This window comes from Scyliorhinus canicula, chromosome 21, assembly GCF_902713615.1.
Source record: "Scyliorhinus canicula chromosome 21, sScyCan1.1, whole genome shotgun sequence".
NCBI classification, from domain to species: Eukaryota; Metazoa; Chordata; class Chondrichthyes; order Carcharhiniformes; family Scyliorhinidae; genus Scyliorhinus; species Scyliorhinus canicula.
Window position 1 is genome coordinate 87,644 of NC_052166.1, and position 19,717 is coordinate 107,360.

The 19,717-nt window shown below is 49.8% G+C and overlaps 1 protein-coding gene across 1 annotated transcript in view; it reads right to left on the minus strand.

The window, feature by feature from the left end:
* The window catches only part of foxp3b (forkhead box P3b), a 28,192-nt gene extending 11,467 nt beyond the window's left edge, over positions 1-16,725 (minus strand). The window contains exons 1-5 of the mRNA XM_038782530.1: positions 16,649-16,725; positions 16,061-16,220; positions 14,558-14,634; positions 2,903-3,004; positions 1,974-2,095 (exon numbers count right to left, since the gene is read on the minus strand). Of these exons, the coding sequence (XP_038638458.1) occupies positions 1,974-2,095; positions 2,903-3,004; positions 14,558-14,634; positions 16,061-16,220; positions 16,649-16,693 (506 nt within the window). The 5' untranslated portion in view covers positions 16,694-16,725. The remainder of the gene's footprint in view (positions 1-1,973; positions 2,096-2,902; positions 3,005-14,557; positions 14,635-16,060; positions 16,221-16,648) is intronic.
* Between the last annotated feature and the right edge of the window lie 2,992 nt (positions 16,726-19,717).

The window sequence follows — 19,717 nt, forward strand, 5'->3', positions numbered from 1 at the left end:
GTGCAGATTGAGTGTAGGTTCAGTGCAGATTGAGTGTAGGTTCAGTGCAGATTGAGTGTAGGTTCAGTGCAGGTTCAGTGTAGATTGAGTGTAGGTTCAGTGTAGGTTCAGTGCAGATTGAGTGTAGGTTAGTGCAGATTGAGTGTAGGTTCAGTGCAGATTGAGTGTAGGTTCAGTGCAGATTGAGTGTAGGTTCAGTGCAGATTGAGTGTAGGTTCAGTGCAGATTGAGTGTAGGTTCAGTGCAGGTTCAGTGCAGATTGAGTGTAGGTTCAGTGCAGATTGAGTGTAGGTTCAGTGCAGGTTCAGTGCAGATTGAGTGTAGGTTCAGTGCAGATTGAGTGTAGGTTCAGTGCAGGTTGAGTGTAGATTCAGTGTAGGTTCAGTGCAGATTGAGTGTAGGTTCAGTGCAGATTTAGTGCAGATTGAGTGTAGGTTCAGTGCAGATTGAGTGTAGATTTGAGTGTAGGTTCAGTGCAGATTGAGTGTAGGTTCAGTGCAGATTGAGTGTAGGTTCAGTGTAGGTTCAGTGTAGGTTCAGTGCAGATTGAGTGTAGGTTCAGTGTAGGTTCAGTGCAGATTGAGTGTAGGTTCAGTGCAGATTGAGTGTAGGTTCGGTGCAGATTGAGTGTAGGTTCAGTGCAGATTGAGTGTAGGTTCAGTGCAGATTGAGTGTAGGTTCAGTGCAGATTGAGTGTAGGTTCAGTGCAGATTGAGTGTAGATTGAGTGTAGGTTCAGTGCAGATTGAGTGTAGGTTCAGTGCAGATTGAGTGTAGGTTCAGTGCAGATTTAGTGCAGATTGAGTGTAGGTTCAGTGCAGATTGAGTGTAGGTTCAGTGCAGATTGAGTGTAGGTTCAGTGCAGATTGAGTGTAGGTTCAGTGCAGATTGAGTGTAGGTTCAGTGCAGATTGAGTGTAGGTTCAGTGCAGATTTAGTGCAGATGGTTGTAGGTTCAGTGCAGATTGAGTGTAGGTTCAGTGCAGATTGAGTGTAGGTTCAGTGCAGATTGAGTGTAGGTTCAGTGCAGATTGAGTGTAGGTTCAGTGCAGATTGAGTGTAGGTTCAGTGTAGGTTCAGTGCAGATTGAGTGTAGGTTCAGTGCAGATTGAGTGTAGGTTCAGTGCAGATTGAGTGTAGGTTTCAGTGCAGATTGAGTGTAGGTTCAGTGCAGGTTCAGTGCAGATTGAGTGTAGGTTCAGTGCAGATTGAGTGTAGATTCAGTGTAGGTTCAGTGCAGATTGAGTGTAGGTTCAGTGCAGATTTAGTGCAGATTGAGTGTAGGTTCAGTGTAGGTTCAGTGCAGATTGAGTGCAGATTGAGTGTAGGTTCAGTGCAGATTGAGTGTAGGTTCAGTGCAGATTGAGTGTAGGTCAGTGGAGTTCGTGCAGATTGAGTGTAGGTTCAGTGTAGGTTCAGTGCAGATTGAGTGTAGGTTCAGTGTAGGTTCAGTGCAGATTGAGTGTAGGTTCAGTGTAGGTTCAGTGCAGATTGAGTGTAGGTTCAGTGCAGATTGAGTGTAGGTTCAGTGCAGATTGAGTGTAGGTTCAGTGTAGGTTCAGTGCAGATTGAGTGTAGGTTCAGTGCAGGTTCAGTGTAGATTGAGTGTAGGTTCAGTGCAGATTGAGTGCAGGTTCAGTGCAGATTGAGTGTAGGTTCAGTGCAGATTGAGTGTAGGTTCAGTGTAGGTTCAGTGCAGATTGAGTGTAGATTCAGTGCAGATTGAGTGTAGGTTCAGTGCAGATTGAGTGCAGATTGAGTGTAGGTTCAGTGCAGATTGAGTGCAGATTGAGTGTAGGTTCAGTGCAGATTGAGTGCAGATTGAGTGTAGGTTCAGTGCAGATTGAGTGTAGGTTCAGTGCAGATTGAGTGTAGGTTCAGTGTAGGTTCAGTGTAGTTTTGTTGGTGCAGACTCGATGGGCCAAAGGGCCGCTCCTGTACGACTGGAAGAGAAGCAGCGTGTTCAGACTGATACCTGCCGACTTTCCGACTTCGCAGCCTTTGGAATTCCACTTCATTCACCGTCCAAACTGAACCTTTCACATTCTCCACACGGATAAAGCACTTGTGCAAACTCAGGTTGTGTCGGACTGCATTCTGCATCAGATAGAAGAGCAACATGAGGAGACAGGCCGAGAAAGATCACAGGCAGACACACACACAACAATCCATGCAGCAGCCCCAGCATCACTCAGCCTGTCTGCCTACATGCAGCAGCCCCAGCATCACTCAGCCTGTCTGCCTACAGGCAGCAGCAGCCCCAGCATCACTCAGCCTGTCTGCCTACCTGCAGCAGCAGCCCCAGCATCACTCAGCCTGTCTGCCTACAGGCAGCAGCCCCAGCATCACTCAGCCTGTCTGCCTACCTGCAGCAGCCCCAGCATCACTCAGCCTGTCTGCCTACAGGCAGCAGCAGCCCCAGCATCACTCAGCCTGTCTGCCTACCTGCAGCAGCCCCAGCATCACTCAGCCTGTCTGCCTACAGGCAGCAGCCCCAGCATCACTCAGCCTGTCTGCCTACAGGCAGCAGCCCCAGCATCACTCAGCCTGTCTGCCTACAGGCAGCAGCCCCAGCATCACTCAGCCTGTCTGCCTACAGGCAGCAGCCCCAGCATCACTCAGCCTGTCTGCCTACAGGCAGCAGCAGCCCCAGCATCACTCAGCCTGACTGCCTACAGGCAGCAGCCCCAGCATCACTCAGCCTGTCTGCCTACAGGCAGCAGCCCCAGCATCACTCAGCCTGTCTGCCTACAGGCAGCAGCCCCAGCATCACTCAGCCTGTCTGCCTACCTGCAGCAGCCCCAGCATCACTCAGCCTGTCTGCCTACAGGCAGCAGCCCCAGCATCACTCAGCCTGTCTGCCTACAGGCAGCAGCCCCAGCATCACTCAGCCTGACTGCCTACCTTCCACGTAGCAGTGTTATAACGGAAAAAGGCAAATGTGCGAGTGAACCAATGGTAGATTTCGTTCAGTGTCAGCTGTCTGTCAGCAGCCTCCAGGATCGCCTGCGAATCATAAACTGGAATTAGCAAAACACAAACTATACCCAGTCAATAAAACACAAGTACAAGAGGAGAATCATAGTACAAGAGAGTGTTACAGTGAGGGGTGTGGGGTATATCAGTGTTACAGTGAGGGGTGTGGGGTATATCAGTGTTACAGTGAGGGGTGTGGGGTATATCAGTGTTACAGTGAGGGGTGGGGGGTATATCAGTGTTACAGTGAGGGGTGTGGGGTATATCAGTGTTACAGTGAGGGGTGTGGGGTATATCAGTGTTACTGTGAGGGGTGTGGGGTATATCAGTGTTACAGTGAGGGGTGTGGGGTATATCAGTGTTACAGTGAGGGGTGTGGGGTATATCAATGTCACAGTGAGGGGTGTGGGGTATATCAGTGTTACAGTGAGGGGTGTGGGGTATATCAGTGTTACAGTGAGGGGTGTGGGGTATATCAGTGTTACAGTGAGGGGTGTGGGGTATATCAGTGTCACAGTGAGGGGTGTGGGATATATCAGAGTGTTACAGTGAGGGGTGTGGGATATATCAGTGTTACAGTGAGGGGTGTGGGATATATCAGAGTGTTACAGTGAGGGGTGTGGGGTATATCAGAGTGTTACAGTGAGGGGTGTGGGGTATATCAGAGTGTTACAGTGAGGGGTGTGGGGTATATCAGTGTTACAGTGAGGGGTGTGGGGTATATCAGTGTTACAGTGAGGGGTGCGGGGTATATCAGTGTTACCGTGAGGGGTGTGGGATATATCAGAGTGTTACAGTGAGGGGTGTGGGGTATATCAGTGTTACAGTGAGGGGGTGTGGGTATATCAGTGTTACAGTGAGGGGTGTGGGGTATATCAGTGTCACAGTGAGGGGTGTGGGATATATCAGAGTGTTACAGTGAGGGGTGTGGGATATATCAGTGTTACAGTGAGGGGTGTGGGATATATCAGAGTGTTACAGTGAGGGGTGTGGGGTATATCAGAGTGTTACAGTGAGGGGTGTGGGGTATATCAGAGTGTTACAGTGAGGGGTGTGGGGTATATCAGTGTTACAGTGAGGGGTGTGGGGTATATCAGTGTTACAGTGAGGGGTGCGGGGTATATCAGTGTTACCGTGAGGGGTGTGGGATATATCAGAGTGTTACAGTGAGGGGTGTGGGGTATATCAGTGTTACAGTGAGGGGTGTGGGGTATATCAGTGTTACAGTGAGGGGTGTGGGGTATATCAGTGTTACAGTGAGGGGTGTGGGGTATCAGTGTTACAGTGAGGGGTGTGGGGTATATCAGTGTTACAGTGAGGGGTGTGGGATATATCAGTGTTACAGTGAGGGGTGTGGGGTATATCAGAGTGTTACAGTGAGGGCTGTGGGGTATATCAGTGTTACAGTGAGGGGTGTGGGGTATATCAGTGTTACAGTGAGGGGTGTGGGGTATATCAGTGTTACAGTGAGGGGTGTGGGGTATATCAGTGTTACAGTGAGGGGTGTGGGGTATATCAGTGTTACAGTGAGGGGTGTGGGGTATATCAGTGTTACAGTGAGGGGTGTGGGGTATATCAGTGTTACAGTGAGGGGTGTGGGGTATATCAGTGTTACAGTGAGGGGTGTGGGGTATATCAGAGTGTTACAGTGAGGGGTGTGGGGTGTATCAGTGTTACAGTGAGGGGTGTGGGGTATATCAGTGTTACAGTGAGGGGTGTGGGGTATATCAGTGTTACAGTGAGGGGTGTGGGGTATATCAGTGTTACAGTGAGGGGTGTGGGGTATATCAGAGTGTTACAGTGAGGGGTGGGGGGTATATCAGTGTTACAGTGAGGGGTGTGGGGTATATCAGTGTTACAGTGAGGGGTGTGGGGTATATCAGAGTGTTACAGTGAGGGGTGTGGGGTATATCAGTGTTACAGTGAGGAGGTGTGGGGTATATCAGTGTTACAGTGAGGGGTGTGGGGTATATCAGTGTCACAGTGAGGGGTGTGGGGTATATCAGAGTGTTACAGTGAGGGGTGTGGGGTATATCAGTGTTACAGTGAGGGGTGTGGAGTATATCAGAGTGTTACAGTGAGGGGTGTGGGGTATATCAGTGTTACAGTGAGGTGTGTGGGGTATATCAGTGTTACAGTGAGGGGTGTGGGGTATATCAGAGTGTTACAGTGAGGGGTGTGGGGCATATCAGTGTTACAGTGAGGGGTGTGGGGTATATCAGTGTTACAGTGAGGGGTATGGGGTATATCAGTGTTACAGTGAGGGGTGTGGGGTATATCAGAGTGTTACAGTGAGGGGTGTGGGGTATATCAGTGTTACAGTGAGGGGTGTGGGGTATATCAGAGAGTTACAGTGAGGGGTGTGGGGTATATCAGTGTTACAGTGAGGGGTGTGGGTATATCAGAGTGTTACAGTGAGGGGTGTGGGGTATATCAGAGTGTTACAGTGAGCGGTGTGGGGTATATCAGAGTGTTACAGTGAGGGGTATGGGGTATATCATTGTTACAGTGAGGGGTATGTCAGTGTTACAGTGAGGGGTGTGGGGTATATCAGAGTGTCACAGTGAGGGGCTGTGGGGTATATCAGTGTTACAGTGAGGGGTGTGGGGTATATCAGTGTTACAGTGAGGGGTGTGGGGTATATCAGAGTGTTACAGTGAGGGGTGTGGGGTATATCAGAGTGTTACAGTGAGGGGTGTGGGGTATATCAGAGTGTTACAGTGAGGGGTGTGGGGTATATCAGTGTTACAGTGAGGGGTGTGGGATATATCAGTGTTACAGTGAGGGGTGTGGGGTATATCAGAGTGTCACAGTGAAGGGTGTGGGATCTATCAGTGTTACAGTGAGGGGTGTGGAGTATATCAGTGTTACAGTGAGGGGTGTGGGGTATATCAGAGTGTTACAGTGAGGGGTGTGGGGTATATCAGTGTTACAGTGAGGGGTGTGGGATATCAGTGTTACAGTGAGGGGTGTGGGATATATCAGTGTTACAGTGAGGGGTGTGGGGTATATCAGTGTTACAGTGAGGGGTGTGGGTTATATCAGTGTTACAGTGAGGGGTGGGGTATATCAGTGTTACAGTGAGGGGTGTGGGATATATCAGTGTTACAGTGAGTGGTGTGGGATATATCAGAGTGTTACAGTGAGGGGTGTGGGATATATCAGTGTTACAGTGAGGGGTGTGGGGTATATCAGAGTGTCGCAGTGAGGGGTGTGGGGCATATCAGTGTTACAGTGAGGGGTGTGGGATATATCAGAGTGTTACAGTGAGGGGTGTGGGGTATATCAGAGCGTTACAGTGAGGGGCGTGGGGTGTATCAGAGTGTTACAGTGAGGGGTGTGGGGTATATCAGTGTTACAGTGAGGGGTGTGGGGTATATCAGAGTGTTACAGTGAGGGGTGTGGGGTATATCAGTGTTACAGTGAGGGGTGTGGGATATATCAGTGTCACAGTGAGGGGTGTGGGGTATATCAGTGTTACAGTGTGGGGGGTGGGGTATATCAGAGTGTTACAGTGAGGGGTGTGGGGTATATCAGTGTTACAGTGAGGGGTGTGGGGTATATCAGTGTTACAGTGAGGGGTGTGGGGTATATCAGTGTTACAGTGAGGGGTGTGGGGTATATCAGTGTTACAGTGAGGGGTGTGGGGTATATCAGTGTTACAGTGAGGGGTGTGGGGTATATCAGTGTTACAGTGGGGGTGTGGGTATATTAGTGTTACAGTGAGTAGTGTGGGGTATATCAGTGTTACCGTGAGGGGTGTGGGGTATATCAGTGTTACAGTGAGGGGTGTGGGGTATATCAGTGTTACAATGAGGGGTGTGGGGTATATCAGTGTTACAGTGAGGGGTGTGGAGTATATCAGTGTTACAGTGAGGGGTGGGGGGTATATCAGAGTGTTACAGTGAGGGGTGTGGGGTATATCAGTGTTACAGTGAGGGGTGTGGGGTATATCAGTGTTACAGTGAGGGGTGTGGGGTATATCAGTGCTACAGTGAGGGGTGTGGAGTATATCGGTGTTACAGTGAGGGGTGGGGGGTATATCAGAGTGTTACAGTGAGGGGTGTGGGATATATTAGTGTTACAGTGAGGGGTGTGGGGTATATCAGAGTGTTACAGTGAGGGGTATGGGGTATATCAGTGTTACAGTGAGGGGTGTGGGGTATATCAGTGTTACAGTGAGGGGTGTGGGGTATATCAGAGCGTTACAGTGAGGGGTGTGTGATGTATCAGAGTGTTACAGTGAGGGGTGTGGGGTATATCAGAGTGTTACAGTGAGGGGTGTGGGGTATATCAGAGTGTTACAGTGAGGGGTGTGGGATATATCAGTGTTACAGTGAGGGGTGTGGGATATATCAGTGTTACAGTGAGAGGTGTGGGATATATCAGTGTTACAGTGAGGGGTGTGGGATATATCAGAGTGTTACAGTGATGGGTGTGGGGTATATCAGAGTGTTGCAGTGAGGGGTGTGGGGTATATCAGTGTTACAGTGAGGGGTGTGAAATATATGTGTTACAGTGAGGGGTGTGGGGTATATCAGTGTCACAGTGAGGGGTGCGGGGTATATCAGTGTTACAGTGAGGGGTGTGGGGTATATCAGTGTTACAGTGAGGGGTGTGGGGTATATCAGTGTTACAGTGAGGGGTGTGGGGTATATCAGAGTTAGTGAGGGGTGTGGGGTATATCAGTGTTACAGTGAGGGGTGTGGGATATATCAGAGTGTTACAGTGAGGGGTGTGGGGTATATCAGTGTCACAGTGAGGGGTGTGGGGTATATCAGTGTTACAGTGAGGGGTGTGGGGTATATCAGTGTTACAGTGAGGGGTGTGGGGGTATATCAGAGTATTACAGTGAGGGATGTGGGGTATATCGGAATGTTAAGGTGAGCGATGTGGGGTATATCGGAATGTTAAGGTGAGCGATGTGGGGTATATCGGAATGTTAAGGTGAGCGATGTGGGGTATATCGGAATGTTAAGGCGAGCGATGTGCGGTATATCGGAATGTTAAGGTGAGCGATGTGGGGTATATCGGAATGTTAAGGCGAGCGATGTGGGGTATATCGGAATGTTAAGGCGAGCGATGTGGGGTATATCGGAATGTTAAGGCGAGCGATGTGGGGTATATCGGAATGTTAAGGCGAGCGATGTGGGGTATATCGGAATGTTAAAGTGAGCGATGTGGGGTATATCGGAATGTTAAAGTGAGCGATGTGGGGTATATCGGAATGTTAAGGTGAGGGATGTGGGGTATATCGGAATGTTAATGTGAGGGATGTGGGGTATATCAGTGTTACAGTGAGGGGTGTGGAGTATATCAGTGTTACAGTGAGGGGTGTGGGGTATATCAGTGTGTTACAGTGAGGGGCGTGGGGTATATCAGTGTTACAGTGAGGGGTGTGGGGTATATCAGTGTTACAGTGAGGGGTGTGGGGTATATCAGAGTGTTACAGTGAGGGGGTGTGGGGTATATCAGAGTGTTACAGTGAGGGGCGTGGGGTATATCAGTGTTACAGTGAGGGGTGTGGGGTATATCAGTGTTACAGTGAGGGGTGTGGGGTATATCAGAGTGTTACAGTGAGGGGTGTGGGGTATATCAGTGTTACAGTGAGGGGTGTGGGATATCAGTGTTACAGTGAGGGGTGTGGGATATATCAGTGTTACAGTGAGGGGTGTGGGGTATATCAGTGTTACAGTGAGGGGTGTGGGTTATATCAGTGTTACAGTGAGGGGTGGGGTATATCAGTGTTACAGTGAGGGGTGTGGGATATATCAGTGTTACAGTGAGTGGTGTGGGATATATCAGAGTGTTACAGTGAGGGGTGTGGGATATATCAGTGTTACAGTGAGGGGTGTGGGGTATATCAGAGTGTCGCAGTGAGGGATGTGGGGCATATCAGTGTTACAGTGAGGGGTGTGGGATATATCAGAGTGTTACAGTGAGGGGTGTGGGGTATATCAGAGCGTTACAGTGAGGGGTGTGGGGTATATCAGAGTGTCGCAGTGAGGGGTGTGGGGCATATCAGTGTTACAGTGAGGGGTGTGGGATATATCAGAGTGTTACAGTGAGGGGTGTGGGGTATATCAGTGTTACAGTGAGGGGTGTGGGGTATATCAGAGTGTTACAGTGAGGGGTGTGGGGTATATCAGTGTTACAGTGAGGGGTGTGGGATATATCAGTGTCACAGTGAGGGGTGTGGGGTATATCAGTGTTACAGTGTGGGGGGTGGGGTATATCAGAGTGTTACAGTGAGGGGTGTGGGGTATATCAGTGTTACAGTGAGGGGTGTGGGGTATATCAGTGTTACAGTGAGGGGTGTGGGGTATATCAGTGTTACAGTGAGGGGGTGTGGGGTATATCAGTGTTACAGTGAGGGGTGTGGGGTATATCAGTGTTACAGTGAGGGGTGTGGGGTATATCAGTGTTACAGTGGGGGTGTGGGTATATTAGTGTTACAGTGAGTAGTGTGGGGTATATCAGTGTTACCGTGAGGGGTGTGGGGTATATCAGTGTTACAGTGAGGGGTGTGGGGTATATCAGTGTTACAATGAGGGGTGTGGGGTATATCAGTGTTACAGTGAGGGGTGTGGAGTATATCAGTGTTACAGTGAGGGGTGGGGGGTATATCAGAGTGTTACAGTGAGGGGTGTGGGGTATATCAGTGTTACAGTGAGGGGTGTGGGGTATATCAGTGTTACAGTGAGGGGTGTGGGGTATATCAGTGCTACAGTGAGGGGTGTGGAGTATATCGGTGTTACAGTGAGGGGTGTGGGGTATATCAGAGTGTTACAGTGAGGGGTGTGGGATATATTAGTGTTACAGTGAGGGGTGTGGGGTATATCAGAGTGTTACAGTGAGGGGTATGGGGTATATCAGCGTTACAGTGAGGGGTGTGGGGTATATCAGTGTTACAGTGAGGGGTGTGGGGTATATCAGAGCGTTACAGTGAGGGGTGTGTGATGTATCAGAGTGTTACAGTGAGGGGTGTGGGGTATATCAGAGTGTTACAGTGAGGGGTGTGGGGTATATCAGAGTGTTACAGTGAGGGGTGTGGGATATATCAGTGTTACAGTGAGGGGTGTGGGATATATCAGTGTTACAGTGAGAGGTGTGGGATATATCAGTGTTACAGTGAGGGGTGTGGGATATATCAGAGTGTTACAGTGATGGGTGTGGGGTATATCAGAGTGTTACAGTGAGGGGTGTGGGGTATATCAGTGTTACAGTGAGGGGTGTGGGGTATATCAGAGTTAGTGAGGGGTGTGGGGTATATCAGTGTTACAGTGAGGGGTGTGGGGTATATCAGTGTTACAGTGAGGGGTGTGGGGTATATCAGTGTTACAGTGAGGGATGTGGGGTTTATCAGTGTTACAGTGAGGGGTGAGGGGTATATCAGTGTCACAGTGAGGGGTGTGGGGTATATCAGTGTCACAGTGAGGGGTGTGGGGTATATCAGTGTTACAGTGAGGGGTGTGGGGTATATCAGTGTTACAGTGATGGGTGTGGGGTATATCAGTGTTACAGTGAGGGGTGTGGGGTATATCAGTGTTACAGTGAGGGGTGTGGGGTATATCAGAGTGTTACAGTGAGGGGTGTGGGGTATATCAGAGTGTTACAGTGAGGGATGTGGTCAGTGTTAAGGTGAGCGATGTGCGGTATATCGGAATGTTAAGGTGAGCGATGTGGGGTATATCGGAATGTTAAGGTGAGCGATGTGGGGTATATCGGAATGTTAAGGTGAGCGATGTGGGGTATATCGGAATGTTAAGGCGAGCGATGTGGGGTATATCGGAATGTTAAGGTGAGCGATGTGGGGTATATCGGAATGTTAATGTGAGGGATGTGGGGTATATCGGAATGTTAAAGTGAGCGATGTGGGGTATATCGGAATGTTAAGGTGAGCGATGTGGGGTATATCGGAATGTTAAAGTGAGCGATGTGGGGTATATCGGAATGTTAATGTGAGGGATGTGGGGTATATCGGAATGTTAATGTGAGGGATGTGGGGTATATCAGTGTTACAGTGAGGGGTGTGGGGTATATCAGTGTTACACTGAGGGGTGTGGGGTATATCAGAGTGTTACAGTGAGGGGTGTGGGGTATATCAGTGTTACAGTGAGGGGTGTGGGGTATATCAGTGTTACAGTGAGGGGTGTGGGGTATATCAGTGTTACAGTGAGGGGTGTGGGGTATATCAGTGTTCCAGTGAGGGATGTGGGGTATATCGGAATGTTAAGGTGAGCGATGTGGGGTATATCGGAATGTTAAGGTGAGGGATGTGGGGTATATCGGAATGTTAATGTGAGGGATGTGGGGTATATCAGTGTTACAGTGAGGGGTGTGGGGTATATCAGTGTTCCAGTGAGGGATGTGGGGTATATCGGAATGTTAAGGTGAGCGATGTGGGGTATATCGGAATGTTAAGGTGAGCGATGTGGGGTATATCGGAATGTTAAGGTGAGGGATGTGGGGTATATCGGAATGTTAATGTGAGGGATGTGGGGTATATCAGTGTTACAGTGAGGGGTGTGGGGTATATCAGTGTTCCAGTGAGGGATGTGGGGTATATCGGAATGTTAAGGTGAGCGATGTGGGGTTTATCGGAATGTTAAGGTGAGCGATGTGGGGTATATCGGAATGTTAAGGTGAGCGATGTGGGGTATATCGGAATGTGTGAATATATCCAGTGCGTGGCGGATTTGGGCCTCGTATTTTTTTTCCTTTTAACGCTCTTTAGGAATTCAGATCAGAGGGTGTCGAGGTTAGGGCTGATGCATGCTGCTCCTGTAGGATGTGGGAGGTAGGGGGACACTGTTGAAGGGTGAGGCGTATATCAGAACGTTTCAGTTATTTGGGTCCTTCCTGTTGAGTCCCTTATTTTGCCTGTCTTTTATTTTGCTGTTATCATTTTTGATCCGTGGATGATTAATGATAATGTGTCTAAGTCAAGCAGCAGGATTCAGAAGTTATCAGGGAATATTTTGGTTCCTGCGGGTTTGAGCAGGAGGCTTCAGAATTGTTGCCACTAAAGAGAAGGAGATGGGCTGAGTCTCGCTTTGATTAATTCACTGCTAAAGAATGGGCTTCAACGACCATGCTCTAAATGACAATGTGTGGAGATTGCATCCTATCCCAGTGCAATGCTTTTCAGAGTCCCAGGGAGATTCCTGGCAGCTGTGAGTGGATGTTCTACTCTGACTCCTCAGTCTTTCTCTCCATAAAGCCTGTGGGTGCTCCTTTCCTCTGCCGCAGAATTCCTGGATGAATCTATCGACAGGAAGACCAGTACAGGCTACAGACAAAGACCAGAACTTTGCTACGCTCTCTCTCAAAGGCTGTGACTGCTGTATATCTGTGGCCGAGAACCTGGAAGAATGAATCTACAGAAGGGCCGTTACAGGCTGTGGACAGAAACTTAACCTTCAGGCTTGATGTGAAGGTAGGTGTGCAGAAAACCATCATCTGAAACACAATCTCTTTTCCTTTTCCTTCTCATTTTATCCATTTGCCCCACTGTGTGTTTGTCTGTCCTGCATGTGTTTGTGTGTGTGTGTGTGTAGAGAGGGTGGGGGCAAGTTCAAGTGGGGAGTTAGGAATTATTTAATAGTTAATCAGTTGCATTTGCTATATATTACATTATAATTCTTGTTATAAGTAAACAGTAACTGTTCAAATTTATAAATCCAGTGTCTGTAATTATTGGGCAGCCAATGGCAATGATTTCAGGTATTTTCAAAGAATTATTGGTTTCGGCACAGTGGCTGGCATTGCTGCCTCACAGCGCCAGGGTCCCAGGTTCGATTCCCGGCTTGGGCCACTGTCTGTGCGGAGTCTGCACGTTCTCCCCGTGTCTGTGTGGGTTTCCTCCGGGTGCTCCGGTTTCCTCCCACAGTCCAAAGATGTACAGGTTAGGTGGATTGGCCGTGCTAAATTGTCCAAAGGGTTAGGTGGAATTACTGGGTTACGGGGATGGGCTGGAGACATAGGGTTAAATAGGGTGATCTTTCCAAGGGACAGTGCAGAGTCGATGGGCTGAATGGACTCCTTCTGCACTGTAAATTCTATGATTCTATGAACTCATTTGTGTTGTGATTCTGGTACAAGTGGGGCTGGAATTGACCGCACCCCGGCCCAGGGCATCGTAACATAATTTGGGGCACGTCCGGAACCTTTGTAACAGTAAAAGGTGATATTTGGGTTCCAGTATAAATGAAACAGAGATACCAGGTTTGTAGTGATGTAACAGCACGGTTCTGAAAGCGACTGAGTGGATTCAGGTGGATGATTTGTCTCTGGTTTATTTAAAAGTGCTTCGAAAAAGGCAAAAGGAATTACAAATAGGGATAAGAGCTCGTACTAGGGAGGTGGAGATAACTGACATGATGTCTCAACATTTAAATTTGAAAGAGATGTTGGAACACGGGAGAGACTGCGAGGTAGGACAGCATCAAGATTATTTTATGGTGGGGAAGTTGAGTTGGAGAGAATTTGGTTGGAGTTTGATCATGAATTTTGTCCTTCATTGCTAGAGGGATGGAGTTTAAGACTAGGGAGGTTATGTTGCAATTGTATAAGGTGTTAGTGAGGCCACACCTGGAGTATTGTGTTCAGTTTTGGTCTCCTTACTTGAGAAAGGACGTACTGGCGCTGGAGGGTGTGCAGAGGAGATTCACTAGGTTAATCCCAGAGCTGAAGGGGTTGGATTATGAGGAGAGGTTGAGTAGACTGGGACTGTACTCGTTGGAATTTAGAAGGATGAGGGGGGATCTTATAGAAACATTTAAAATTATGAAGGGAATAGATAGGATAGATGTGGGCAGGTTGTTTCCACTGGCGGGTGACAGCAGAACTAGGGGGCATAGCCTCAAAATAAGGGGAAGTAGATTTAGGACTGAGTTTAGGAGGAACTTCTTCACCCAAAGGGTTGTGAATCTATGGAATTCCTTGCCCAGTGAAGCAGTTGAGGCTCCTTCATTACATGTTTTTAAGGTAAAGATAGATAGTTTTTTGAAGAATAAAGGGATTAAGGGTTATGGTGTTCGGGCCGGAAAGTGGAGCTGAGTCCACAAAAGATCAGCCATGATCTAATTGAATGGCGGAGCAGGCTCGAGGGGCCAGATGGCCGACCCCTGCTCCTAGTTCTTATGTTCTTATGAAAGGGAATTAAAAAGAAAAGAAAAAGAAATGGAGATGGAAATGAGGAGGTTATAATTCGAGAAAGAGGAAAAGCAAAATAGAGAGAGTTCCGGATTACGGTACTGGAGATTAGAGGGGAGTTTAAACTCGGAGCGGGACCCAGTGGCAATACGTTTACATTTATACAGCCCCTCCCAAAATTCAATGAACCATTTGTTAGGTCTTTTGAGAAAATAGCATCCCAAATGGAGTGGCTAAGAGCAAAGTGGACATTTCCCATGCAGAGTAAACTGACAGGACAGGCACAGGAAGGTTCTGCTTCCCTGTCAGAGCAGAGGTCCCAGAATGATGTTACAGTGAGGCGTGCGTGACATACATCCCGTCATTTATATTAATATTCCAAACACACATGTGACAGATTGAATGAAGTGGGTGTAAAATCCTTACCCATCTGATTAACGCTGCGTATGTTAGTGGGGGTCGGACATTGTAAATTCTATAATATTCCAGTGTAGGATTGATATCTGAAGAGGAAAGAGGAATATTCAGTCAGTGAATATGTTATATTTCATACAGACCTAACTGAACTTGCACATCTATGTTGGAATAAACGCTGTCTGATTGACGTTGTTGAGGAGTCTCCCCCCTCCTCCGCACCCACCCCCCCCCCTGAAATTTCAACCCATTTACTTTATTCGAAGTGATGGTGATGAAATCAAACAAACCCAAAGTATTAAACCTGGATTGATCACAGAATAGTACAGCACAGAAAAGGCCCTTCGGCCCATCGAGTCTGCACCAACGCATGAAAAACAGCTGACCTGTACCTAAATACCATTTGCCATCACCTAGCCCATAGCCTTGAATGTTAAGATATGCCAAGTACTCATCCAGGTACCTTTTTAAAGGATGTGAGGCAACCCGCCTGGCACCACTTTCCCAGGCAGTGCATTCCAGACCGTCACCACCCTCTGGGTAAAAGGGATTTCCCTCAAATCCCCCCTAAACCTCCTGCTCCTCATCTTAAACTTGTGTCCCCTCGTAACCGACCCTTCAACTAAGGGGAACAGCTGTCCTATCCACTCTGTCCATGCCCCTCATAATCTTGTGCACCTCAATCAGGTCACCCCTCAGTCTTCTCTGCTCCAGCGAAAACAACCCAAGCCTCACAAACCTCTCTTCATAACTGATGTTCCATCCCAGGCAACATTCTGGTGAATCTCCTCTGCACCCCCTGCAGTGCAATCACATCCTTCCGATAATGTGGTGACCAGAATTGCACACAGTACTCCAACTGTGGCCTCACCAATGTTCTATACAACTCCAACATGACCTCTCTGCTTCTGTATTCTATGCCCAGATTGATAAAAGTGAGTGTCTCATATGCCTTTTTCACCACCCCATTAACCTGCCCTTCCTACCTCAGAGATCTGTGGACTAACATGCCACAGTCCCTTTGTTCATCGGAACTTCCCAGTGTTATGGGCCAGGGTTTAGAGAACCGCAAAGTTATCATGGAGTTCCCCTGACCCACAACTTTTACAAGATTGTGGTATGGGGAGCACACGGCCCACTCTACAGGTGTGGTACAGCAGAAATGGAAAAGTATTTTTTAAAGCAAAACAATTTTATTCTATGAACTCAAGTTAATCTTTTTAAAACATACAGTGAACATCTTAGCAACCATTAATTCAAAAACAACCCCCAAAGAATACAACACTAAGTAATCCTTTAACATCCATAAGACTTAAAATACCTTTTACCAGAAGCTAGGGTTGGGGTTACGGTTAGGGTTAGGCTTATGGTTAGGGTTACGGTTAGGGTTAGGGTTAGGGTTATGGTTAGGGTTAGGGTTAGGGTTACGGATTGGGTTAGAGTTAGGGTTAGGGTTGGGGTTAGGGTTTAGGGTTAGGGTTAAGGTTAGGGTTAGGGTTATCCCGAATGTTTTACCTGAAACGAGGATGCTATTTTTCTGCCTGAGATGATTGTGGGTCAGGGACAGGTTCTGATGGTTTCCAGCCACAGAGGAAGCTGCAAAGTCGGGTAAATCGGAGAGAAATGATGCCGCAAGGGATTTCGGAACATCCTTCCTCGAACTATCGAAAACATTCTGAAGGTCAATGACAGAGAGGGCGCAAAAGTGAGTAAACAGTTCAATACCACATTTCGTCAAACATTACCCAAATTTAATAACGAGATATTGATATCTGAAGTGTCCAGCAGTCTATCTGCTGCACATCGGCCCCATTGCGTAAAAATAGCTGAAAATATCAGCAGTTGATGAACGTGGGAAAATCTATATTTGCGAAGGTCAACTCCCCCCACCCCGATCCCCCACCCACCACCCCACACTCCCCACTCCGCTCCCCCCACTCTGCTCCCCAACCCCATGCCCTACCCTAACCCTCCACCCTACCCCCTACCACACCCCCCGACCCACTCTGCCCCCCACCCATTCTGCCCCCCACCTCTCCCTCCACCGTGCCCCCTATTCCGCCCCCTCCACTCTGCCCCGCTCCCGCTCAGCCACATACTCACTGCAGTATAAGGTTCCGACCCCTCTATCTGAAGCTGGGTCTGCATCGCTCGGAGCCTCTCCTTCTCAAACTGCAGCTGTGGAGACAAAATTCACACTCAGGATCTGGGCAATTCCCATCTCAGCATCTCCAACCCAGAGTCAACAACCAAGAACCTGGTCCCTCCCTCACACTCCACAACCTCTCCCTCCATCATCCTCCACATCCTCACCCTCTCCCTCCACACCCTCACCCTCCACATCCTCACCCTCTCCCTCCCTCACCCTCCACATCCTCACCCTCTCCCTCCACATCCTCACCCTCTCCCTCACCCTCCATCATCCTCCACATCCTCACCCTCTCCCTCCCTCACCCTCTCCCTCACACTCCACAACCTCACCCTCACCCTCCACATCCTCACCCTCTCCCTCCACATTCTCACCCTCCACATCCTCACCCTCTCCCTCCACATTCTCACCCTCCACATCCTCACCCTCTCCCTCCACATTCTCTCCCTCCACATTCTCACCCTCCACATCCCCACCCTCTCCCTCCCTCACCCTCACCCTCTCCCTCACCCTCCACATCCTCACCCTCTCCCTCCCTCACCCTCATCGCCATCTCCCTCACTCACACTCCACAACCTCTCCCTCACCCTCCATCATCCTCCACATCCTTACTATCTCCCTCCCTCACCCTCACCCTCTCCCTCACCCTCCACATCCACAACCTCACCCTCACCCTCTCCCTCCCTCACACTCGTCACCATCTCCCTCACTCACACTCCACAACCTCTCCCTCACCCTCCATCATCCACATCCTCACCCTCACCCTCTATCACCCTCCACATCCTCACCCTCCACATCCTCACTCTCTCCCTCCCTCACCCTCCACATCCTCACCCTCTCCCTCCCTCACCCTCCACATCCCCACCATCTCCCTCCCTCACCCTCCACATCCTCACTCTCTCCCTCCCTCACCCTCCACATCCTCACCCTCTCCCTCACCCTCCACATCCTCACCCTCTCCCTCCTTCACCCTCCACATCCCCACCATCTCCCTCCCTCACCCTCCACATCCTCACTCTCTCCCTCCCTCACCCTCCACATCCCCACCATCTCCCTCCCTCACCCTCCACATCCTCACTCTCTCCCTCCCTCACCCTCCACATCCTCACCCTCTCCCTCACCCTCCACATCCTCACCCTCTCCCTCCCTCACCCTCCACATCCCCACCATCACCCTCCCTCACCCTCCACATCCCCACCCTCTCCCTCCCTCACCCTCCACATCCCCACCCTTTCCCTTCCTCACCCTCACCCTCTCCCTCACCCTCCACATCCACAACCTCACCCTCTCCCTCCCTCACCCTCCACATCCTCACCCTCCACATCCCCACCCTCTCCCTCCCTCACCCTCTCCCTCACCCTCCACATCCCCACCCTCTCCCTTCCTCACCCTCACCCTCTCCCTCACCCTCCACATCCTCACCCTCTCCCTCACCCTCCACATCCCCACCCTCTCCCTTCCTCTCCCTCACCCTCTCCCTCACCCTCCACATCCCCACCCTCTCCCTCCCTCACCCTCTCCCTCACCCTCCACATCCTCACCCTCCACATCCCCACCCTCTCCCTTCCTCTCCCTCACCCTCTCCCTCACCCTCCACATCCCCACCCTCTCCCTCCCTCACCCTCTCCCTCACCCTCCACATCCTCACCCTCCACATCCCCACCCTCTCCCTCCCTCACCCTCCACATCCTCACCCTCCACATCCCCACCCTCTCCCTTCCTCTCCCTCACCCTCTCCCTCACCCTCCACATCCTCACCCTCCACACCCTCACCCTCTCCCTCCCTCCCCCTCTCCCTCACCCTCCACATCCACACCCTCCATCATCCTCCACATCCTCACCCTCTCCCTCCCTCACCCTCGTCACCCTCTCCCTCACTCACACTGCACAACCTCACCCTCACCCTCCATCATCCTCCACATCCTTACTATCTCCCTCCCCCAATTTAACAATAATTCAAGTGTTTATTTTAAATTAATTAACTAGTGCTTAAATGTCACTCAGCGGGGTGCAGTGCTCCAACTGTGAGATGTGGGAGATCTGTGCGCTTCCAGCGTTCCGGTCGACTACATCTGCAGCAAGTGTAACCAATGGCAGCTCCTCACATGGTTCGGTTGGAGCAGCAGTTGGATGCACTTAGGAGCATGCAGGTGGCGGAAAGCGTCATAGATAGCAGTTATATAAATGTGGTCACACCCAAGGTGCAGGCAGAGAAATGGGGCAGGCAGTCAGTGCAGGAATCCCCTGTGGTTGTCCCTCTCTCAAACAGGTAAACCCCTTTGGATACTGTCGGGTGGGATAGCCTATCAGGGTAAAACAGCAGCAGCCAGAGCAGTGGCACCATGGCTGGCTCTGATGTTCAGCAGGGAGGGTCAAAGCGCAGAAGAGCAATAGTCATAGGGGACTCTATAGTCAGGGGCACAGATAGACGCTTCTGTGGATGTGAAAGAGACTCCAGGATGGTATGTTGCCTCCCTGGTGCCAGGGTCCAGGATGTCTCCGAACGGGTAGCGGGCATCCTAAAGGGGAGGGGCAAACAGGCAGAGATCATTGTACATATTGGTACTAACGACATAGGCAGGAAGGGGCATGAGGTCCTGCAGCAGGAGTTCAGGGAGCTAGGCAGAAAGTGAAAAGACAGGACCTCTAGGGTTGTAATCTCGGGATTACTCCCTGTGCCACGTGCCAGTGAGGCTAGAAATAGGAAGATAAAGCAACTAAACACGTGGCTAAACAGCTGGTGTAGGAGGGAGGGTTTCCATTATCTGGACCACTGGGAGCTCTTCCGGGGCAGGTGTGACCTGTATAAGGACGGGTTGCATCTAAACTGGAGAGGCATAAATATCCTGGCCGCGAGGTTTGCTAGTGTCACACGGGAGGGTTTAAACTAGTATGGCAGGGGGGTGGGTACCGGAGCAATAGGTCAGAAGGTGAAAGCATTGAGGGAGAACTAGGGAATAGGGCCAGTGTGGCTCTGAGGCAGAGCAGACAGAGAGATGTTGCTGAACACAGCGGGTCTGGTG